The sequence below is a fragment of the Bombus vosnesenskii genome, unplaced genomic scaffold, assembly GCF_011952255.1.
Source record: "Bombus vosnesenskii isolate JDL3184/JDL3185 unplaced genomic scaffold, Bvos_JDL3184-5_v1.1 scf7180000013352, whole genome shotgun sequence".
Lineage (NCBI taxonomy): Eukaryota > Metazoa > Arthropoda > Insecta > Hymenoptera > Apidae > Bombus > Bombus vosnesenskii.
Window position 1 is genome coordinate 794364 of NW_022882988.1, and position 25436 is coordinate 819799.

The 25436-nt window shown below is 36.8% G+C and overlaps 2 protein-coding genes across 4 annotated transcripts; one reads left to right on the forward strand and one right to left on the reverse strand.

Annotated features, from left to right (window-relative positions):
- Positions 1 to 203: 203 nt before the first annotated feature.
- On the forward strand, positions 204 to 4190 carry LOC117236853 (glutathione S-transferase C-terminal domain-containing protein homolog). Of its 2 annotated transcripts, XM_033500205.1 has the most exons (3): positions 204 to 501; positions 604 to 837; positions 921 to 1270. In XM_033500205.1, the coding sequence occupies exons 1-3, from the start codon at positions 446 to 448 to the stop codon at positions 1081 to 1083; spliced, it is 453 nt and encodes a 150-aa protein (XP_033356096.1). In that variant the 5' UTR covers positions 204 to 445; the 3' UTR covers positions 1084 to 1270. The 2 variants fall into 2 exon arrangements, with proteins under 2 accessions (XP_033356096.1, XP_033356095.1); XM_033500204.1 differs by lacking the exon at positions 204 to 501 and having other exon boundaries at positions 688 to 837; positions 921 to 4190.
- LOC117236855 (ubiquitin-conjugating enzyme E2 R2) lies at positions 3558 to 24963 on the reverse strand. 2 transcript variants are annotated; one of them, XM_033500207.1, is made up of 5 exons: positions 24436 to 24960; positions 17368 to 17454; positions 5979 to 6076; positions 5689 to 5823; positions 3927 to 5401 (listed from the first exon to the last, which is right to left on the reverse strand). In XM_033500207.1, the coding sequence occupies exons 1-5, from the start codon at positions 24607 to 24609 to the stop codon at positions 5176 to 5178; spliced, it is 720 nt and encodes a 239-aa protein (XP_033356098.1). In that variant the 5' UTR covers positions 24610 to 24960; the 3' UTR covers positions 3927 to 5175. The 2 variants fall into 2 exon arrangements, with proteins under 2 accessions (XP_033356099.1, XP_033356098.1); XM_033500208.1 differs by lacking the exon at positions 17368 to 17454 and having other exon boundaries at positions 3558 to 5401; positions 24436 to 24963.
- Positions 24964 to 25436: the final 473 nt, after the last annotated feature.

Genomic DNA, 25436 nt, shown 5'->3' on the forward strand with positions numbered 1-25436 from the left:
AATTTTTCCCATGTTCGTCGACGACAGCCTACTCATCTTTTGATCTATAACTACAGGTACAATTTCCTCTTTGGTGGCTACTGAAATAAGGGGCGACAATAGAACTCATGCTCGCATACCTCAGCAGTGATAAATACAAAAGTTGTTAGTGATAATATACCGACATCTTGCTGTTTTACCGATATAATTACTAACGAGTCGCCCGTGATGATTCCTATGTTCGCCGTAGGAAATTGCAGAGGGCGTAAGACACACTCTGTTTTTTTGACTGGCCGGTATTTCATACCTTGATACACGAAGTTCCTTTTAATGTCATGTCATTCTATCTTTAGCCAATGGTTTTGGCTTTATTTACGAAGGTTTCTCTAAAAATTTTATTTACTTCTCACATGAGTCACGTAAGCTGACCGAGAAAGCCGAAATTCATGACATAGTGTACCTCGAAATGATCGAGTTGTGCACAAAAAAGAGAATGTTAATTGGTATAACACTATTAGGAGGGTTAGTTTTCTTCTATAGTTCTTTGTCTGTCGCTGTGAATATTAACATACCGTTAGTATGGTTATTATAAACGTATTAATAACATTATATTTTTTATTCTAGATTAACAATACTGGTATTAATTGTTGAAAGCCATTGGACAGAAAATCCCAATAAACTTTATTTAGAAAATTTTGAAAATAATACAAGATGCATTTCTGGAGATGAATATGAAGTAACATCAGAATGTCATCCATGTTCTGCTTTTGAAATAGCAAGTAAAAGCATTGATGTATGTGTTTACGCCAGATACAAGGAAGTTCTGAAATGTAAAAGCGGAGAGGCTATAACAAGAAGGTAATTAATTTTCTATACCCTTGGTAGTTTTATGAAGAATTGCATAAATATTGTAGTAAACATAATACATATATGTAATTCAGTTGTGACAGGGTAGCTTGGTTAGAGGAAAGAGCATTTTGGAAGTTTGAGACAGTTATGTTCCTTTTGGCATTAACTTCCTGTATCAGTGTTTATTGGAGAGAAAATGTCCTGAGGCAAAGGATAATAAGAAAAGTAGCCAGGCAATTGAGGGCTAGTGCATAGTATAATAAATAACATTTTTTATTTCTTTTATTTGTGCTTTTATGATATATCAGGAAGTTTAAAAAAATGAATGAAGTTTATTTGGAAGTATATTCTTTGACAGAATTATGTCTAGTTCCAATAGAAACAATAATAACATTATTTACTGTAAAATACTGCAATTCTAAAATTAATATTAAGCTTGTACCAAGTGAACAAAAACCTCTTGAACGAGTATATACTATAAATATTTCCACTTTTGTTTATGAAGTTGTGGATATGAAGAAAATTCCATATCCGGTACTGTCATGTGATTTGCCAATCATCGTTATAAATAAAACTAGTTGCATCGCAGGGCTTTGTGCGATTCTGCGTGAAATAATCAAAGAAACCATGGCAGAATGTCCAACACATTACTGTCGAAAGTTATTAGGGTTCAAAGAATCCTGTTTAACTGCTTGTTCAGAATCAAGCGTTTGGACGAAATTTTGCGAGGTAGATTTGGTACTGACTGTAAAATTTCTACACATGGGTGATGCAAAACAAATCAAGTTACCTTCCAGCATGGCCAGATTTGAATATCACATGTCGCAACCAGCTAGGCTGCACAATCTGTATAAATATAAAAATATAATTTCACAAGATGGAACGCCAGAACATACATATGCTGAAGGTTCGTACATGACTCTAGTAGATATAATTATATTTGTTTGCACTCATATTTTATTGAGTGTATTTTCGAGCGAAACTACAATGCAGCTTTTTCCATTAACCGTTAAATGGTATAAAAGAATGATCAAAGATCAAATTATACTCGACTGCCTCGAGTGTTTGCCATTATTGAAGAGTCAAGATATGACTAAATTCAATTACATGTTTCCTGATGTACCAAATCAAAGTCTATATAAAAGTGATCCGAAAAGTCGCGTTTATACGAGACAAGAAAATGTGGAGTACTCGTTGCGATTGTTCAAAGCCTTAAACATACAAACCAAACTCGACTTGAAACCATTTGGTGCAGAATTGAATCTTGATTGGTCTTCGGTACCGTATGACGCTACCGCAGAAGGTGGTGCCTTACCACTTGCGCGCTTAAGACGGAAACACGAACAATTACAAAATATGTGTAAACCGGTGATAAAGTTGGCAAAAGCGGGAGATGTAATAGTGGACTTTTGTTCTGGTAGCGGTCACTTGGGTATCTTAGTCGCGTACTTTCTGCCATATTGTACCGTTATATTATTGGAGAATAAAGAAAAATCATTGAACAGAGCCAAGGAAAGAGTGAACAAGTTAAAATTAACGAACATAAAATTTTATCAATGTAATTTAGTCTATTTTAAAGGACACTTCGATATTGGTATGTCGTTGCATGCGTGTGGAGTTACAACTGATTTAGTCATACAACAATGCATCAAAGAAAAAGCTATTTTTGTGTGCTGTCCGTGTTGTTATGGATCATTACATAATTGTCATTATTTAACATACCCAAGGAGTAACATTTTTAAGAATGAAATAGATCAGGAAAGTTATATAATTCTTAGTCATGCTGCAGACCAAACACATGATGAGAAAAATGTTAAAACAAATCAGGGATACGAGTGCATGGCTATTATCGATACTGACAGAAAGTTATTGGCCGAACAATTTGACTATAGAGTGTATCTTTCGAAATTCATACCGAACACGTGTACACCTAAAAACCATATATTAGTAGGTATTCCTAAAAAATAAATTGTAAACGTCGAATGTGTAAGTTAATTAAGTTACATATTCATGACTTCTGCATTTTATAATGAGATGGGAAATGATGATCAATTTAGAAATTATTCGTGTTGGTCGAACGATTTTTAAATAAAAGCATATTTACTTACCTAAAAGATAAAGTGTTTTTTTGTCGGTATATTAATCATATCGGTCGATATAAGTACGAAATGAAGAATGTGTGTGAATCTGTGAATAAAAGTGTGAATTAGTTAAGTTACATCTTCATAATTTCTACATTTTATAATGAGATGAGTAATGATGATCAATTTAAAAATTATTCTTGTTGGACGAACGATTTTTAAATAAAAACATATTTACTTACCTAAAAAATAAAGTGTCTTTTTCTCAGTATGTTAATTATAACGCTCGATATAAGCACGAAATGAAAAATTATAATATTTAGCTTAAACTATTAACAAAGTGCGTTAATATTGTTGCGCTAGTTTTATTAAATTGTACGAAGAGATTTTATTGGTATGTACAAAAAAAGGAGGAAAGAATTATATAGTATATAAATTATCAGTGTTATGTCAGTGTCTTACACAGTTGTTTCATCTATTATTAAGTAGCTAAGGACTAGCTAAGGACATGAGAGAGACAGAAATGAAAAAGGTTTTACCTTTATGTAAATATGTTATAGGTATGTCAAGGAACTAGGGAATATTTACTTTTTGTTTGCTATATCACTACAAGCGCTGAGTATATGTTTCCTTTAGACAATATTGAAATTTAAATATTCTTTTGCTTTTATTTTACCGTTTAACATTTTTCAACACTTAATTTTGGTCTTTTAATAAAATGGCTAATGGAGAACGAAGATAGAAGTACCATTTACACATTTTATGTCTTTAAGATTGGGTTTCATGTACTATTTACAATTTCAGTCGTACGAGCACAGATACACTACCACAGAGTAGGTTAGCTGTATCTGGTATTCCTTTCACTTAAGTAGTAAGCTTATGTTTAATTAACTTCACCTACAAAGCTTCGTCCCCGTGTGAAAGATAATACTTAACATCAAGAGATCTTAATAATTGTTATAAGCTAAACTAACTTTGTGGATGTAGCGCAATGCACGTAGAAGTTTATAGACGTACTTCAGTACTTTTCTCAAAGGAATTTAATTATATTAATGAAAAATCATTGAAACTTAAGATATATCGTTCATAGAAAAAATTATATTCTATGTTTAGAAATCATGAATAAACAAGCTGTCCAAAGACCTGCCCTAAAACGTTACACTATTTCGCAAAAGACAATCCTCGTAGCTCCATTATAAACAAGAAATATAAATGTCTAACGTAATATTTAAACTTATATAAATCTGTGTGTATAAAAGAAGAAAAATGATTTGAATTAGTCGGTCGAATCGAAAAAAAGAACATTTAAGAAACTTTTTTCCAACAGTATACCTGTTTTAAATAAAATTTATGACTACGAAGAATGTTTAACAGGTCTTTTTTGGCAGTTTGCTTCTTTTCTCACACATCCGAATTTCTTACCAACTTTTGGCTTTATAGCATAAATAATCATACGAAACAGAGGAATTTCACTTTATTCAATGTAAATTTTTATCGAAGATTTAAAATGCAGGATCAATTGATATACCCATTGATAATTTCAAATACAACACATGGATAAAGAAGATTTGAACCAGCCCAATCATTGTACTTCTCATTTATGATTAATTTTATCGAACGCTGATCACCATAAGGTAAATCAATTGGTCCTTTTTACTTTTTACCTAGTTAAAAGATCGACGTGCCAACCACAACACAACAAGCACAGTGCTTCTAACAAAGTACTTATTTTCATACCGTATATTGCTTAAGTTAAAGAGCTTATAAACACGGCATTCTCAACAATTTAGCATACATAGAATTATTTCTTTTTTCGAGATTTTCCAAATTACATATCACTTCATAATGTGTATATTCTAATAAAATCTCGTTACATCTTCATGGCGTTATAACCGGTTTATAAATATTTTTATTAGTTGAATCGAAACCAAAATACATTGTAAAACTATTCAATCTTAGATTGAAATGATCACGATCAACAAAAATAATATAATGATAAATAACTAATCAACGAATTTTATGTCGATTTCGTCTAAGATATTGTGACGAAGAATAACATGATATTATCGACATCATCCTAAAATACGAGCCTACTTAAATACCTAACGACGAGTTAAGTTCTTTTTTAAACGCGTACTTGAATTTAAGGTGGCACGTCTGAAAAGAGAGAGCGTCCGGTTTAGAAGCCCGTTAATTTATTAATCTATACAGAACTGATAATAATTAGCGTTTTCGAGTTTTTTTTTTAATAGTTTGAGAAAATGGATCACGACTCTCCGTTGCCACTGTCGTCGCCGTCTTCGTAGTCACTGGCGCTCATTTGCTCATCATCGTCGTCGTCGTCCAGCTCGTACTCATCATCATAGAAATCCGTCATGTCTAGCTGTTGTTCAGCTGGCCTCGCATGAGTCTTAATGCAGTAATCTTCCAACGTTACTGGTACGACGATCCCCTCTTTCTCAGCTTCCATCTTTGCTGCTTGTGCTTGTTTTCTGTAATCAAGCAACCATTTCTTGGATGTACGTGCGTTGCTTTGCCTGATCTTCGTATCTTTTCTCCAAAAAGAATAATAACACGTGCGTTTTCCTCATTCTCTAACTTCCAACATTTTAAATTTACAAGGCTTTACGTCGCGATAAATTTGATATTACACTTCCACGTATGTGTGTTTGATCAGTATTCTATACGATAAGGTAGCACGAAGAGATAAAAGGGAAGTATTACGTGTAGGATAAATGGAAAAATCTGTAGGATGCGGAATAGATCAATATTATTGTACCTTATGATATTTTCATACTCTTTGTCTTTACCCTTGGAGTCGCGCCAGCGCCTATACATCACCGAGGCATCCACGTTGGCAGGGCTATATGTATTGGGCTCGTTCAGAAGCGAAATCACGGACAACAGGATCGTCCTATTTCAAAACGAGAGTTCATTTGTCGTTTCTCCGTGTTACTTCTTTACATTTACAGTAATCAACAGCAAGATTCATGGTATGTGTGTTTCAACATATGCCAAGAGTATTTAACATTCAGCTTTGGATCAGCTATTCCTACTTGTGATGCTCACCTGACATTCTGTGTCGGATTCCACCTCTCGCATGGCAGTTCTCCACTTTGTGGATCATCTACTGGTGGATGCAGGATTGATATGCATAGATCTCCATTCTGCAGAATATGAACAAAATTTAATTACCTAGATGATTCTTTCATATTCAGATAGAAAAGTACAAATAACGAAGAACGTTCTTTAAGCAATAAAGATATTCCATTACTTTCAGTGGTTAACGCATACACATCCAGATCTGGGAAACAAATTTTCAAGGACATAGATCGACTTTGGCAAGAAGAGAATTATTTGATCGTAGAAGGGGAAAGGAGGCGAGTTCCGCGTTAATCGTCCCTGGAGGCGCATTGCCCACAGGGGAAACAAGCCTCGTCCGGGTCGAAGGATAAAACCTCGTAGCGTCTTTCGCGAACCTGAAAATCCTTGCCCAGTCTCCTTTACGCGCCATATTCGGAGCTCCAACCACGAACATATACGCGTTTCCTCTTTGAAACGCGCGCAAACATGCGACGCCTCTGATTGCAGAAACTTCTTGCTGTTCCTTTTTCCCTTGATCGTGTAAGAAAACCAGACGACCAGAACGAATTCATAAACCGAGGTTCTCGTAATATATCAGTTAAACACAGGAAGGAAATGGTCGCCATTGGATGAAACCGTTTTCCATGGAATCGGTTAATTGATGAAAAGATTTGATGGTGCCAAATGATTAGTGTCGAGATCAACTTCAATATGTATTTTTAAATCCGAATTCAGCAAAATACATAAAGTTTACTTCATAGGGTTCTAACAACATTTGTGAATAACGATTATAGATATTTATGCAAAGTCATATTTTTACGAATGAACGTAAAAATATGGTATCTGAGCAGATACGAAGAAGGCGAGAAAACACGATAAGCGATTTAAAAAATAAATAATTAATTACATGTTGATGAAAACTGTTCTCTTATTTGGTTGTGAGACCAAAATATATATTTTTGCATCTTGTTGAACATTTCAATAAATCACATTTTATTAATTGTTCATGGGATCTTAAGAATTTCTCAGCTATTTTCAAGAAATTGATATTTATGGATCTAACGAGAAACTAACAAAAAAGAACTTGTCACGTTATCACGCGCCTTTTATACTTGTTTTACCGATTCAATATTGTAATCAATCGGGTGCTTTGGATATTTTATTCCTGTTTTTGTATATCGCTTTGCAGAGATAAAAAGGCTCATCATACTTGCTAATAAAACTAGAGAATGCTTAGAATATAAAACATAATATAAAACACACGATATATTCGCAATACATTTCTACAAGCGTTCGAATATTTTCGTAAGCAACTACGTTATCGTAGACTTCCAAAGTGCGATATATTTGATTCGTTTCGAGAAACTTGTCGTCGCAGGAACGATTTGATTTCAAAGAATCGTGATTGTACGCGTCTTTCGTCGAACTTACCGTTCGCCAACTACGCTTCCGCGGATTATTGGATGCAAATTTTCTGACGCAAGGAGATGTTTGCTCCGGAAAGTTGAGCAACAACGATTCCACGCTCTACGCTCGTCGCTCTTTCGATCGAGGTGGTTCACCGATTCAAGCAGACGCGGATATGATTGTATGCAAATCTGATTTACGTGTTATACATATATACAGGGTGAATTTATCTGCTAATGAAAGGCGTAATGGCCACGGAAACGTGACAGTTAATTAGATTTAATCGATAGGTTACGTACAGTCGTAACAATAGGTGAAATAACATGGCCATTGAGAGGAAGTCGTGTGCAGTTTCTCGTCTGTCAGCCGTTGCCAGCCGACCACTTCCGCATCCAGTCAGTCGAAACGTCTACTAATCTACTTGGTAATCTCGATTAGCATTTACACGGGCGACTTCAAGCGTCCTATGTCTTTGTGCAACTCTCGTCCCGGTTCACTGAAGCGTTTAAACCTGATCGATCGGCATAAGAAATGGCTACATATATCGAAGTCAACAGCGTGGCATTCTCGCGCTCTTGCCAATTAAGTGCCTGCGCGAGATTCGAGTACGTGTAAGTTCGCGCGTATTTTCCACGCTTTTCGTACAATTCGTCCGTAGATTCCTAACTTGTGAGTAAGTTGTGACTCTTAAAGAGTTCGCGAAGTGTTTTTTAGAAAGTTGCAGACAGTTTCAGTTGAGGATTTTTACTACCTATTTATTTTTGTTTACGATTAATTATGGCCTAATCGATAAAATAAATTTTTATAAAATATTGATTATTATCTAAGCTTGTCGAGGTCATCTAGTTAATTCCTTGGTACATGTGTTTTTCTCTAGTTTGTTGAAATATTTATGGGTAACGATTGCAAAAATTCCGCAATGCGTGGACTTGGGCGTGGGCATTTCTTTAAAGTAGAAATAATTTTTTATTTCAAATAAATTCACTTCGACGTGGTATAAATATCTGTATATACTTGATCGTTGATTGGAATTACAAATTTTTTGGCTTTCGATTATGCATAGTACTTGGAACGTTAGAACTACTTATTTTTTATGTATACCTATATACGTGTATTATATTTAAACGATTATAATTAAAGTGTTACGATAATAATAAAGTAGATATATATACGTAATCAGGTTTTGGTTTCAGGAAGAGGATTAGTTTCGTCAGAAGAATCAGATACGTTTCTGATAATTGTAGAAACAACGATTTAATCTGTTGCCTTTGAATTTTCTTGAGAACTACCTAAACCATTCAAATATTCTATGAAATTCGCATTAATCGAAACTAATTTTCACTCTATATCGGTAGAACTATATTTAGAATTCAAAGTAAACGTCATTGCAGATACAAAATATCTTCTTCAAGTTGAAATCGTAATTTTTACTACCAGTATGATTCAGACTACTTGATGATTTTATACGATCAGTAAAACGAGTAGTAAAAAAAGAAAATCTGTCAGTTTAATAAATTACTAGTGTTTACTAGTTCTGGTAGTAGTTACTAACGTTAAAGTCAAACACAAACCGTGAAGGTTTTCAGGATTATGTAATATCAGTAATATCTAAATAAAAGGAAAGTACAATAATATATGGAGGAACATGGCGAAGAGTCACAGCTTGAACACTGTAAAAGAGGATCGCGGTTCAATAAATGTTGGAAAACACTTTTTTAACACGGTGAATGTTTATGAAATAAATCGAACAATTCCACAAAACATTAAGACTTTCGAGGTATTGGATCGATCACGGATTAACCATCTCCTCCAAGTTCTTAGAAAGAGAGCCGCCTTCTTGCGATTAAACTTTCACTGTCGTCTGTTTTCCGCATCGTGGCGTCATTGTTTACTGTGTAAAACCGCACCATAGAGAACACCATCGTTTACCTTACGATAGACAGCGATTCTTTTACGCGCAAAGATAAGAAGATAGGTAACAGAAAGGGAGTAAAAATAGATTGCAGAGGAAAATTTACATGCTATCGAGTTGCGGATTTTACGAGCGCGAAAAGATGGAAGTAGGTCGTTCGACTTTCACGGAAATCGGAGCTTGCAAAATCTTCCGATTCGCGTTGAAGTTGCACGCTGTCAGCTCAAGATCCACCGTCACGCAGATAAGGGCTTAAATATTTCTTTTTTTTTTCCTTTCCCTACTTTCCATCGAGCACACGACTGTTCGAACGAGAACGAGGTAGAAGGATGCAAGAAGATATATTCGTGTGGTAAGCACGCTCTTTGTGGACAAAAGCATGGCATGCCGCAGTGCCGTTGGCGAATGGCCAGCACAGAGAAAGAGAGAAAGAGAGAGAGAGAGAGAGCCTTTCTGGTTCTCGGTCTCCTCTGATTCCTGAAAATTCGCGGCCACTACTGCATCCAGAAAATGTCTTTCGATATCATTTACGCAGCTGGTAAAATGATCCGAACTGATTTGTTAATCGCATAGTGCACATGCCTGTGGTATTTCAATTTCGTCAATTATTAAGAGTCGTTGGTCTTTATTCAGAAAAAATATTTTTTCCTAAGATTTTAAACTTACAAACACTGGTTTTATCGTTGCATATTGGCTTTTAAAAATCAATTTAACATTAATATCGACGTAATATTGTAACCATACGTAGCTATGATAACTGTCGGGCTGCAGATGTTTATGCACTTGTGGGAATATAAAATTTCCGACGTGAAATGAAGATCAAACGAAGCAAACGAGTGAAACAAATCGCTATTTATGATTCATTTCTCTATTTCTTTTTTATTTGCGTAAAAAGTCACAGTCTCGTAATTACAACGAATAAAAACTGTAGTCTGATTTATCTACGTTCGCCTAATTAAAATGTAGTTTGCGTCAAGTATGAGCAAACGTTCAGATATCATTGAACGATAGCGAGCTGCAACTTTGATCAACATTTTGCAGAAATACAAATCCAGACGTCGGAAGAAATATGTCAACTAGAAGGAACGATCTTTTTTGCAAACTGATCTTTTTTGATCGTGTTCGCGGAATAAATTTTTCTTAGAGTGCGTCACGGATGGAAGTTCGTGGCTGGCAATAACCTGGAGAAATCCAGTTGAAAGGAAAATAGAGCAGCGATACGTCAGGACGGATGCGCTTCATTTTCAACGGCGTGCAACAGGTCGCGAGATTTCTTGTCGGATTATGGTTCGAACATACGACAAACTTTTATCTCCGAACCGGCTCCTGTTCGTACGTTGTATTGGTTTGACGCTTATACGCTTCTACGAAGCGAAAATAAAGTCTCGCTTTTGATGCGCGTTGCCCGAAAATACTTGATTTAATTATACAGCGCGAATTTAGATATAATAAACGCGCACGCCTCTTTTTCGTCGGCTCTTGTTAGTATGCGGTTCAAGTTAGTATCGAGCTGTTTCGATGAGCGTCTATTGCCACTTACTTTTTGCTAATTAGTCGCGTACAGTTGGTACGTCAGCTACTGTACTTGTTATATATATTAATTAATTAGACACCTTGTGCAATTCGATCAAAAGGTTAACTTTTTTATTTTATTCTGAAAGCTGTGATAGAGAAACGTTTTTCTAACTATTAATTCTTCGCTTCTTGTCATAACAAAGACCAAATGCAGTGTTAAATTCAAACTGAAACGAGGAATATATGCGTGTTACTTAAGTTCTCTGTTTAATTGTATTGAATAGTTAACGTTTCATAAAATTTATATAAGCTTTTAGAACGTGGCTGGAGACACGTATGTTTCAAGACTTTAAGGCTTCGACATTGAGTAAACACACTTAACACATTCACTTCTATTAAAGATATAGCTCTTTACTTCTTTTTATCGAAGATCACATCAGATTAATTAACATTCGTCCAACTTCATAATTTGTTATTTCAGGGTCTATTAGCTACTTTAAATAATCAAAGCAACGTAATATATTCGATAGAGTAAGTTAAACATACCTGAAGTCACATGTGTTCGATCGATTAATATTTATCTACCTTTAATTATCGTTTTTTTATTTATATTAAGCAATATTAATTATTCATAAATATTTATTAATTGCGTATGCTTGACTAAGGTTAAAGGCCAACATTAGACTAAAGAGTTTCCTTTTAATGTATATTCTATGCATTTACAATAATTTGCAAGTATCCAAATATCTGTGTATAACAATATAGGATAATACATATGTCGGACAGTACGTGAGATAAGATAATGTGACTTCGATAGAGAAAAAATACTTGGAATATTGCGACGTTTTCAAGAGTAACCACGTCGCCGTTGCCGTCGTCAGCATTTCGTGCGAGCAAAATGCCGAAAGAGTAAATTTTTAAAATTAGCGATGCTGGCAGGAGAAGTAGAAAGAGGCAGAGAAGCGAAGAGTATCTCATCGAACGAGGTGAGAACCTTGCTGAGCACTGGTCAGCCTCGAAAATAGACGCCACGATCGGAACTATCACGAGAACTATGCAGAGGCTCATAGTTCTTCTACATTCTCGTAAATCGCGTGAAATTAGGTTTACCTTTATTTTATTTTGGTTCAAATCGATCACGGAAATCTAAAATACAACTCGATCATTGCCAATGTTACCGCTCTATTTTAATTTTAATCTAAGAAATTACGCGCGATATCTACGATATACGATGTTCAATTTAATCTAAAATGCGACGAACAGTGGAATTATTTTTGACGAGGTGACTGAACCACTTTCGCGCTTCCGATGACGGTGAATCACAGCGAGACATGTAGATGCGGAGGAGAAACTCTGTTGACCGATCCAAACAGGAAACCTCACAGACGATCAACGCTTCTAAATATCTTGACAGAACGCGTAGGCGTGCGTGCCATTTAACTCGACTGGTCCGCGTTTTCGAGATATTTCTCCGTTCCATTTCTCTACTTACGTACTCGAATAAATATTAATCCAGAAGAAAGAAGATAAGAAATGTATAAGAAATGTGAAGATAAGATACACTCATGTTCACAAACATGTATGAGTAAAGTACAAAAGCTTGTGTATACCGATTAAGCTTCCAGAAGAATTATCTCGAATTAAACGACCCTCGTAAGCTCTCCGCGCAACGACTGACTATTTTTTAAACGAACAATTACAATCATACAAGCACAAGAGCAAACTCCTTTAAGACAAGTAGCTGATTTTCGTGGTGTTTGGACGAAGCTGCGCGAGATTCTTGTCCCGTTAACTGTTGCGAATTGTTTACAACATTCGCGATATTTTATCTCAATTGATTCGCATCCAGTAAGTTACTTTTCGAAGATATTCACATATATTAAATAATATTAAATGTATTTGTATATTTCTGTAACTAATATCTACGTCGACATGTTTCTGTCAAATTACATTAGACTTAAGTAAAAGTTACAAAAATATATATTATTGTATAGTGACGAGATAATTCCGGGTAAAAATTCACAGAAACTCGCATAGCACGGATCATTTTTCTTTTGACATACATTTTAGAGAGTGCGTCTCTAAGCAACAACATACGCTTTGAATCTTGCGCCGGTCTCTTTTGATTCTTGAGACATGAGATTTTGTAAACCGTACTTATTGCGAAACTCGTAACGAAACTAAACGTTAAACCTGGTTTATTGACAGTAACGGAATATTAAGCAAATTTAAATACAAAATAAATGTTTACATTTCTTTGTAGTTACTTATAACTGTTTATTAGTCAGTATATTTTTGGAATAAAATCTCGTTATATCTCGAAATCGAGCTTGGCTTAGATTAGGTCAAAATCTTTTCCGGGAAGGGGCGCGGCATCCTTTACTTCGCGTTTACTTCAAAATCTTGAAAATATATGTCAAGGTTGAAATCGTAGAGACTAAATTTTCTTTTCTAGGAAGATTATTTTTATAATATTTCAAAATCGCTTGTCTAAAGAACCAAAAAAGACTGCCATGAAATTCAAAGCGTGTGTTACTTAGAAACGTACCCTTTACGATATATGTCAAAAGGAAAATAACTCGCGCTATATAAATTTTTCCTCACATTTACCCAATTTCGTTAAAAACGAAATTACGCATTTTGACCGATTAGTAAAAAAGAATTGAGGTAGCGATTTTCAATCTTTTCCATTTCATGACACGGGCAAACTGATTACTAAAATTCTGCGCCACATCGTCACGCACACATATATATATTATATTTGATTAAAAAGAGGGCATTCGCTCCGACTGGCTATCATTATTTTTATTTGACAATCTAAGAGAAAAGCGGTCGTCAGTGCTGTTAACCGAATAGTCAGGCATTGTGTGTTGTAAAAACTCGTGCGCCACTAGTCGAAAATTGTGGCGTTAAGGGATTAAATAGTAGATCGAAGTCCTAAGCGCGACCTTATCCCAGAGCGTTTCCACCTTACGGCCTTAGAGTCGCTCGTAAACGGCAGCACCTATACACGCGTAATTTCTGTCGATATACCAACCGCCGACACAGTCGAGTAAACCTGCGACACACGTATACACGCATCTCTCTTCTCATCTACAAAGGCGGAGAGCCAGATAGACGGAGAAGTAGCTGGCGTAAGCGCGGACAGGGAGCAACATGAGAGCGAGCGTGAATCTCTTCTCTCTCATTCTCTCTCGTGCTCTGTATGCTGGTGCACGTACAGCCGGTCAGACGTTTTACGGTTCGTCGAATCTTAAGGCGACGACCTCTCCGCGCCGAGGGCAAACGAGCCTACGGATTTTGTAATGATTCCACCTCAACGCCGTTCTTCGAACGGCGTATCTGACTTCCACTGCTCGAGGAAGAAGTGGGTGTACCAGGGTCAAGCCGTGCTTGTGAAGAGATGCGCCGCATCAGTCGTCATGTCACGGAATATCGAAGCGCTTCGGTTGATAACGAGGTGCATTCGATACAAAGTGGCACAGAAATAAACGTAGTGCACGCTGTCGCACGAAAGCCGGGCGTCTGCTTATTTTTAACAACATGTACGTGGCATATACATTATACATCATAACTGAATATGATCGTGACGCGATTAATATTGGTTTTCAAAAACTAAGATGCAATAACGAAACTGGTACTTGTAATCGACGAAGCTTATAGAACTATTTTGTTACTTGGCAAAACTTGACGGGTCTTCTAAACATATAGAAAGATTTTAGGTGTCGATACAGTCAGATTATATTTAAATGGTAAACACATGTAGTAGTATATGCATACAATAAATAGGAAAATATCCTATTGTTGCATTTTTAATAGGTACTTCAGATTTATAGATCGGTAACTCTATAGAAGACTGTCTAGAATTTTGTGGTCACTTGTATGTATATCTATGTGTTGCACGAGAAGAACGAAGGATGGTGACGCGAATAGATTCATCGAAGGCCTTCGATAACTAGACTATGTACGGAAAAGATCCGCGTAGCACTGATTTCTTTCGTTATCTTCGTTACCTTTTTATCCACCGGTGAAAAATTCAAAAAGAAAGCAATAGATCCGTATTCTCTTTGTTTTTCGAGAGAAATGGTATTATTTAGATTCCAGCGAAGAAGTCGTAACTTGTCATTCGACAAACAGTTTCGAGAGAACAATAGCATATCGCCGGTCGTAGCCGAGGAAAAATTCAAGCGAGACGACTATTATTGTCTGGCAGTGTCTCGTGTTTAGAGCGAGCTCGTAAGATCCCCCGCGGAGCAAGAAATCTCTCATGCACGTGACTCACGCGGACAAAGGGGTTTCGTGGAAAGTCATTCGATCGTCATTGAACGTGCCACGGTTACGTAGGATTCACTAAGTTCCGCTGGTCTGTCCTCCTTTTTACTTAAAATCTCTTATCCAGCAGTTTTCAATTTTCGCAGTGACTCACGGAATCATTCGAATGCTTGTAGAAACTTTTCACGACTATATATTATACGAAACATTTTGAAATTTCGTTTGCATGTTGAGCCGAAGTCACGAGCGTTCAGTGCGATCGAATATCTTTTTCTTAACGCGTGAAACGCTTGACGTCAACGCGGAGTCACTCGCCTCCAGGAGCGGCCACGATGAACCGTGAAACCACCATGGAGTATGGAGTCATCCGTATTTAACGTGTTAAGTAGCCAAGTCCTGTAGCGAAGTCTGAATTGACTATACCGATAAAATTTCAAACAGATCCGAAAACGTATACACCCGCTGCTCTCTTCTATGAAACGTGATAATTAACCCAGATTTCAATTATCAAGGGAACGATTAATCGATTACAAGGTTGTATTTATGCAAGATTGAGACGTGATGCGTATAAAAATTTATTGAAATTATTCGCAAGAGTTACTGGGAGGTAATAAATACTAGTAATTATGTGTTAGCCCTTACCGCGTGTATACTTATGTATGACAATTATATAAACTAATCAAATATTATAATTACATATTTTTAATTGATCGAAGAAGCAAAGATGATAAAAAATTATGAAATTTCGGTTTCGTCGAGTGTTTCAAAATGGTAGATACGAGATTCTAGCTAAGGACGGCAGTACTCAAATCGTATGTGACATACATAATGTAATCGTGCGATGTAACGAGAGTACTCTTCCCCCTTTTTACATCGGCGACGAGCGGTCTATCTCGTTGGAGAAACAAAGGCGAGACACGTTGAGTGTCAGTGAAAAAAGAAAAAGAAGAAAAAGAAGAAAAAAGACCGACGGGACGCGCAAATGCTTCGATTGACTGATAATCGTGGAGCACTGGTTATAGAGTTCACCGAGGTGACAGACAATCCTCGTGTTCACTCGGGCCACTCTATTATATACTCATTAAACAAATTACTTATATTCTTCTTCGTTGTCACGTTTTCGCGGAGGATTAATCTCGCGAAGGAAAAGGAAAAAAGAATAATGAAAAAAAAAAATATATAAGAATGGAAGAAAGCAAGAGGCGTTCGAGTTGATGGTATGTGGAAGTGCATTGGCCTCTGCGCGAGAGCATGGAAATACGTAACGTATGAAAAGTGTTCATTGCATGGAAAATAGCGTATGCGAAAGCGCAACTGTCGGCGATATTATTCGCACGATGTAACGGAACGAAACTTTCATCGTAAAAAAAATTGGCCGAACAACGATAGAGTTTCTTACTCTACGTCACCGTTTCTCACTTATCTTATAATCTATCTATCTAAGGCCCACAGTTATTGTAAGTAAAATCAGTCAGCTTTCATCTGTACGTTCGTTCGTTTCTAAAAATAAAATTCAAATGTACTAATCTTCATATGGTGCGTGTATATGGTATCGTGATGATCTAACTTGGTGCAACTATCGACCATTGTATAATTAATGCATGTTACTGGACGCGTGAGATTTACGTGCGTTTATTCCCGTTAGCCGCGGCGTGTTCGCCTAGTCCCATCCCTTCCAACAAGTGACTGGATACGGATGTCCAACGAGCTTTGGACGGTCGTTGACTCTTTGCTAGTCGCTGAAGGGTCACACGAAGAACCCGTCACAGATGCGCTCCAAGTTGATAAGGTATCTTCGATCGATGGCAATTTTCAGCTCTCGGTAGTACGAAACGTAGTTTTTCAGGAAGAGTCGCAATTATAAAAGCGAGATCCGATATCGACGATCGCGAATTGAAGGAGAAAAAATTGTTCTATTACAAGACGAGCGATCTTGCCTGTGACGATAGTAGAGCCGGCTGTCGAAATTACGACCGCTTGATATTTGAAGACTGGAAATATCGAGTACTTGCAGGCGCTGGATTTTCCAGCGAAACGACGCTACACTTCTGATTGCAGATTTCGCGAGTCCTTCGAGCAACGACGCGGGAGTTACAACATGCAGGGTAAGGGACAAAGAGGAAATCGGAGAAAACGAAAGGGGATGGTTGACTGTGGGAGAAAGATTCAGCCGAGAGAAGGGAGAGAACGAGGGAAAAAACAGCCGAGCCATACGGAAGGGGATGAAAAGAAGCACGCGAAGGATCGATAATTCCTGTATTTACTCACCTCGTATACGTTCGGGTGCCAAACTTTCGTCATAAACCGAATGCTGGGTGGACTGTACGGATAATCGGGCGGGAACTTCATGTGTGCCTGGAACAAAAAGAAAACAGGAGCGCAGGACGCGCGTTAAGACGATGCTACGTTACAACGGATCGATAATCGTTTATGTAAATTATCGCAAAGGCCCTTGTTCAGGGTTCCGAAAATTATTTACAAGTCATTTGCGAATTGCTCGACGCGTCCAGAAAAAATTGAACGAACGATAGGCGATACGCTGATGTGGTTCGAGCTCGAGGGAAACGTAATCGCGCAAGGGATGAATTTACCCGGAAAACACCCAAGAACCGAGGGCTCTATAAAATTCGATTTGTTCTACGTATCGAAGGGATACTCTTGTCGACTTGTAACTACTCGCTGAAACGTCACGGAAGCGAATCTGTTTGCTTTGTTTTGTTATCTGTTTGTTTTAATGGCAAATAGCGAATTGTGATCATTTCTTGGAAAGACAAAAACCCGCGGGACAAAGGCGATATCGTCGATAATGGACGCGTAATGAATACGTAGCTTTGTTTCGATAATAACCGATGGAATAACGACAAGGTATCAACAAATCGATGATCATCCGTGTATCGCAGTGAAACATGGCTGAGAGAAGGGACGCGTTCTTCCCTTTCACGGCGTGTTCCACGCACTTGCATTGGTATAGAATGAATCCATTTCGCATACAGGGCGTACATAAGGGTCGTCCCCGACTTTGTTGGCGGACTTTCGTCGATGGTTTGCCGACGGGACGCTATATTGATCGCAACCTGGTCATGGCCCAAATATCCACCTCGTCCTCCGGGATAGCGCGTCCTAGAATTAAGTTACTTTCCATCGAACGTTTGTTTACATTTCCGCGGTAGAATAATTTCTACCATACTGGGTCGTGTATTTAACTAATTACCCAGAGGTTCGAATTTCAAGTCTGGATCGTGATATTTCCTATTCAAAATCGCGCTTGTATCATGGTAATGATAACTTTAACAACTCTTTGACGATTTTCAACGACGCAGGATCGTTTGTGTTTTTAATTTTGGAGTTTTCAAGCCGAGAGTTTCTTCCTACACTCCAATTCATATAATGATACGTACTTGTGCACAGTACCGCATTATGAGGAGACTTAACGAATCAATTCACAGACGATAGCGTGAGATTCCGAGAACCTTCTATATGTCGTATATGATCTTGGATAAGGCTACACAAATTTGCAACACTTTAATCTCTAATTTCAATATGTAATCATGATAGTCGGATTCTATTACAGTGTTAATGAAATCTCAAAATGTTCCGTAAACGTATAATTAGAAAAGAATTCTACATGCTTCCAAATACTTTTATGAGCCACTGTACACATAATGACATTGCGAGTGAAGAGAAGGACAAAGATAAGGCACAATTACAAGTTAGTAATTGAATTGGAAATAGTTGCTATAGTATTCTAAGCAGCGATGATTTTGTTGCACTTTCCAACGTGACATGGGAACATTGATCGTGCTTATCAGTCAGTAATCTCACATGGCATCGACGAAAGGTATTCGCGGAATCGAGGACGAGATCGATTATTCATGCAATTACACGACCATTCTTATGTTTCCTGAAACAATGCAAAAATAACAGTACAAAAATCGAGATTTATATCGTTTCGATCGAGAACAAAAAATACGTGATACAATTGGAAAAACAAGTAAAGAAGAAACGATAACTCCGTTCGATTATATCAGATGGAACAAACAAGCATGTGCGTTGAGTTCTTTAAAAATGTAGTGCTCTTGACACGTGACAGGGACACATTACTTTAACAATAAAGTAATGAATGATAAAAAAAAAACATATGTGCGCAATATCAATAATCATTATAATGCATATACATATTCGAATAGTAGAGTTACTGGGAATCATTAAATAGAGAATTTACTGCGAATTTCTATACATTTATGGAGAATTTAAAGATACGAAATTACAATGCATATAATACATAATAACATAGCAAATACGTAAGGACCAATACTCGTTATGATATTAGATTCTCCTGTAATACTAGAATTTACTCTTTTTATTATTTTCATCCCATCAAAAATTTGCATCATGTCGCGATATTATTTTTTTACAGTATTAAAACAGCAATTAATTATATTTAAAAATAAAAGTTACAATTACAGTACCCGGAAAAATGCACGAAAAAATTTTATTTTATCCGAAAAACAAAGGAACCTCCGAACTTTCCAGCAGGACAACAACTCAATTTAAATGATTATTATAGTCCACAAACTAGAACCCAAAGATTATAATCAAATGATGATTGGAGTCAGTGCTTGGAACGACAAAGGTTAAGTAAGAAGGATTTAGAAAATAAGAATTCGATTGCGTAAAAGATATCTGGGAATAGAGCAAGTTGAAAGATGGCCCATTTTCCGTTGTCGCGATATTTCAAAGGGTCGTTTACTCGTCGCTTTTCCGCCCGTCGAGTCGACTGTATCGCGTGACCTATAAATTTTCTCGACCTATTTCTACGATAAGCACTTGACGGTCACCCCTTAGATGGCACTGCACGACATGGCTACCATCACTCCTTGAAAACTTCGCGCCGATTCAGAAGGATCAAGAAGTGACCCAAATCAGAAAGATAGGCATCGTGTTCCCTTGAAGAGGTACTTCGATCAACGAGGTCACTTAATATTGTTTATCGAAGGAATTTTTTTACTCGAACTATATTATAATTTATAATATTCCAATAAGCGAAGAACGCAGATAAGATAAGAAATACGATAAATCACACTCTTAAATGGAAGGACATTTTAAAAATTCCTCACATTGTCAACCAATTCCGCATCAAAGTTATCTTTCCATTTAATTTTCAGATTAAGTATTAGCCTGTTTTCTATTTGCCCCCGGAACTCCTAATAATGCAGATTAATATTAATTAAACTGAGCTAAACTAATATTACTCGTTCCTTATTAAAAAAATTCAATTATTCTATATGAAGACTAGTATGAAACATGTTTCATTCTTTACAGAGCAGCAGTTTCAAAATTCAATGTGTTGTCCATTAATTTTCTGCTATTCCTTCTTTTCTCAATACGAGAAACTTTAGTTGTCATCGCACCAAATATGCAATAACTTTTTCAGCTGACGATAATATTCGAATAGAAGAAAGAAAGGATTGTGGGTCCGTGGTATTACCGAACATGTATCACACGTGTCGCAGGTGAGAAGAGGAAATGCGTGGCAACAGGAGATCTGACGTTACATCGTGTCGAAATCCTTGCTGGGTTTCGTCGTCAAACGGAAGAAAGAACAGACGGTCTGTATGTGTATTACTACGTAACTTCATGATTTAATTCGTTACAATTCTCTTGCGATATAACTACAGATACACTCATATAAATTACGTAATGCTCAATATTTTGTTTAAAAACGTAAAAATATATTGAACAGAAATCAAATGGGCAAGGACCTCGATCGTTCTTCGCTTTCCAATCGGGAATTAGTCAAATACGTCTACTTCGCAAGCTTCCAAACTCAACTTTCTCAAAAACGAAACCTCCAACGCAGTTTCGTTATTCTTGCTTCTTGTCTTATTTTGTGCTGTAAAATCTCCTAAGCTTCGCTTGTGCCACGCATTTACGAGCTGTAACTCGAGAATGGGAAAATTAAGCAAACGACATGGAAGAATTGACGCGTCGAGTGATTCTGACGGTGTTTAAGGTTGCTGGCGGGAGTTGCATATCGATTTTACTAACAACAGTTTCACGTTGTCCATCTCTCACTGTTCTGAGGTGAAAGAATTAAATGGGCCAAAATCAGTGGGAGTGGTGCCGCCAATAGTTGAAAATAAAACTGGCAACACAAACGTATACATCGAGAAGACCCATTTATCGGGGTTCGCGGTGACCTGTTTGCGAGATACGACGCTTTTCCTCGGGGAGAAAAATCTGGCATGTTCATCTCAGTCGGAATGGGACTGGGTGAAAGTCGCTCAGGTGATTCGAGGGATGCCGGCCAAAGATAGACACAAGACAATGCTCGATGGCGTTTTATGTAACGTGGCAACACGCGTTACGGCTCGACTTCACTGGGTCGATCCGTAAATCCTTGAAAAAGAAGTGACGGTTTAACGTAAATCGTGAATTATTATTTCCGTTTGGTAAATGGAATTGTCCATGGCGATTGGCGACTGCGCGTAATTGTTCGGACTCAGCTACGATCAGAATTTAATTCGACGAACGAATCTGCGCTCCGTTATGTATTTACGCACATTCCGTGTCGATTAACTCGAGAGCGCAAGAAGAGCTCGATTCGATCGGAGAGGCTCGAGGAGAGCTGCATTTCTACGTGAAATACCTCGAGCTACATCGAAGCAATAATTGCGAACGTGTTAAAATATCGAGTCGTGTAATAATTTTTTATTTTAACTAGTCGACAAGATTTTTGTAACAGGAACGTCCCCGATTTATATATATATATATATATATATTACATATTATTGGGTTGTAACGTAAATTTATCCTTCTTTTGTTATATATTACATATACTGTAATACGTATTCATTATATAAATAACTAATAGTCTATTAAGTATTATAATGATAAATGCAACGATTATACAATTCTAATAATTCAAACAATGCAGTCAAGTGAAACAATTGAACGATTTACTTACAACTAGATATTTTTCACATGTCAATCAGACTGCATTAACTACTTCACACACATGGCACACATTCTTGCCACGTGCAGCCAAATTTCTACGTAGCACTACGTATCTCAGTCTAGTACATGTATATTTTCCCAGTTAATCCGCGCTTGTTCAATACCTTAAAATAAACGTTCATTTATTTCACTAATACTTCAAATAAATCTTTTATACGATTTCTTTATGATACATTCACTCAAAATTACAATATTATATACTGTGGCTCGCGGAAATATTCGGGCACTAATAGAAATTTTTAAGGAATATATTATGTACGTTACATAAAATATTCTGAAATTTCATTAGCCCTGTAATGAGATACGACTATCATGATTACCTTGGTAAAGTGTAAAACAAATCTGAAAATGTGTATGGAAGTTAGACGATATTTACTGCGAATATATATTTAATTAAAAATTAGTATGTAAATTAGAAAACATAGACTACAATATTTAAGATTTATTAATACATATTTAATGAAATGACCTTTACCACTAAGGACACGTTTGAGGCTACGAATTATATTAATTTTTTACTAACTATATGTTTGCAATAAACTTCTCATAATTTCTATATACATTGCCGTTCAAAATTCTTAGAACATCATTTATTTTTAACAATGTTTTAATATTTGATAAAGATTATGAATTTCTTAATAACGTTATTCATAGATCAGTATCATATATTTTCTTTAGCGTATAAAATACTAAGTCGAATAATATCTTTCAGCTGTTCATTAATTTTTCTTCAGTATCGGAACAAATATAAACTCACCAAGCTTTTGAGCCAAGATATACATTTTAAGATTGATCCTAAATTTCCCCAATATAATCACACTAATCGTGTCTCATTACACTGCTAATGGAATTAAAAAAGTGTTCGTATACATATTTATATTTTGCAAATTATATATTCATACAAATTTTCTGTGATATGTGTCTGAATACCTTCGTCAGACATTGTTCGTGTATTGGATAAACCGCGATAATCAGGCAACAACAAAGAACGTGTTACCGTGATAATAACGTGTAACGATACTGTTTACGACAGAGGCGCGTTACGATTATAAAGCGCGGGTTAGAATCTTGTGGAACAGGATTTGCGGCACCCACGTAGATGCTGATCACGTGTACGGTACGATACGATTCGCAAATAACGGTGTGTTGTCAGGTCTGTGCTCGTTGCGACCAGTTACATTGTGGGAAGATAGGTAACGCTCGCGTTACGTGAATAAGCGTTCGTAAATTCATAACGAAGCGGAGAGTGGTTTAGAAAGCGGACGCGAACTGTACAAAAAACCGTATAACCGTGCGGCAGCGGTAGAATTCGTTTTCTGCTCGCTAGAGACTAGATTGAAAGCGCAGAATGATAGCGCAACTATTTGTAGCAGCAGATTTAAAAAAAGAGAGAAAGAACACACCAGAAATTGGAGATTGTATTATTTGTATACCGTATATTAATGTATACTATAGCATATAATACAGTTTTCCAAATTGCATCTAAATTATATTGCATACGCGTACCGCATAATACATATATCGAGAACGGTAGTTGAAAAACATTTGTTTAATAAGAACAATGATACTGTGTCTCGAGGTGTATTATCAATCACGGGTTATATTACACGTGGAAAAATCCAGTATAAAAAGCACTATAGGAAGAAAAAATGAGCGTGGAACGCAATCGATCCGGCCGTATTGAGTAATCTTTAATTTTCAGGATTACTCAATGCTGCTTGAAAGTCGCCTTCTGACTTGTGCATGAAAACATTCATCGAATTGTAACGCGGATAGGAAAGACGAGCAAAACAGCGATAACCACTGCAACGCATATTATTATTGGGGAAATCAACGATCGGTCGCGGCAAAACTACTCACTCACGTTGTTACTTTTCTGGTCAAGGTAATCGTAATGTTTCATCGTGTCATCATTGAACAACCTTCACGTAGGAACGCTGATAGATGTTCATGTCTTTCAAATATATACATTAATCAATTAACGGAAACCGACTTATCATAAAAACAGTATTTTTAAACATACAAAGTTCAGACAAAAGGGAAATTAAGAAGTGTTACAAAATTACCAAAGCAAAATTTATATTACATATAGGACATTTATAACCATATTTGGCGATTGGAACAATCAAAATAATGCTTTCTGATGAAAAGATAAATATGCTTAAAACTCTATTGAAAGAGAAAGCAGAAACATAACCAACAAAATGAAAAGTATGCCCGACTGTAGTGTTTACATGTAAAAATGATAAAAAGAGTGGATTTTTTATCTCGGCCGAGTTTCCAAAGCGAATAAAAGCTACGAATAATTCTGATAATTACCTTGAAGTATCCTCCTTGGTAAAGCGTATCTGGGGGCCCGAAGATAGCTACTTCCCACTCAAACATGTTGTCCTCGTTAACGAGTTTCACGCGGAATCCCTCGACAGGTTCCTCTTGAAGACTTTTATATTCGAGGGCAAGTGCCCTTAGAGCGCTGCTCGTTGTTTGTGCCATATTTTTCTTCTGGAAGTAAAGTCTGCAGCCTGTTCCAGGAAGCGGAACGTCCTAAACCTCCTGAAGTGGTAGCACAGAACACTACAGTCGGACGGACGCCTTTGCGAACACTGCTCCTCGACAGAATCAATTTCCAGCGGGTACCAGATAGTGTGTAGCCGTTACTACGATTTCCTTTGTTGCTTCTCGACGCGTCGTGGTCTTTCACTCGCGGCAGGACGTTTTCTACGATAATAGTACGATTTTGCACATCAAATAAACAAAGAAATATGATCGGACCAACAAACTGCGAAGTGCCCCTCCAGTCAACAATATACTATTCCCGATGCACGCACCTCTAACAAAACAGCTGACGTACCTTCTGCGTCAGCGTTGCTTTTGGCGCAAGCGCACGATGATATTCCCTATTTTTCTTCCGTGTGTCGTCGACGATTTTCAAATAAAAATATATCCAAAATACACCAATCGTTGTATTTGAACTGATAGAAAAGATTTCTTTTGCGTTATTCTAATTCGTGATTAAAAACTTGGAGCAATTTAATAGACAATTTAATAAATTTCTAGACTTCCTGTTTCCTGATTGGAAAATACGTCCCCAATCACGTGACGCGTAAAGAAGCGATATATGTACATACGCTACTTATACATACTTATTTGTCGCTCAAATCCTTCGTGCTAAAGGCAGTGCTGACTATATATTTTTGTATTCGTAGTAACAGCAAGCACCAATCAGAGAGAACCATCGTGTAACGTATTCTCATTGGATAACGTTGGACAAGAATACAAAAATCCAGTGTATATGAAATCTATATACTACATGCTATATG

What these genes read in the sequence shown, in the direction of transcription:
- LOC117236853 (XM_033500204.1), top strand. Translation starts at nt 1,150, where the DNA reads ATGAATGAAGTTTATTTGGAAGTATATTCTTTGACAGAATTATGTCTA.
- LOC117236855 (XM_033500207.1), bottom strand. Translation starts at nt 24,609, where the DNA reads ATGGCACAAACAACGAGCAGCGCTCTAAGGGCACTTGCCCTCGAATAT. An exon ending in ACCAAGGAGGATACTTCAAG is followed by an intron (nt 17,455 to 24,435) that starts GTAATTATCAGA and finishes TTTTTGTTCCAG; the next exon opens with GCACACATGAAGTTCCCGCC. An exon ending in GGCACCCGAACGTATACGAG is followed by an intron (nt 6,077 to 17,367) that starts GTGAGTAAATAC and finishes CATATTCTGCAG; the next exon opens with AATGGAGATCTATGCATATC.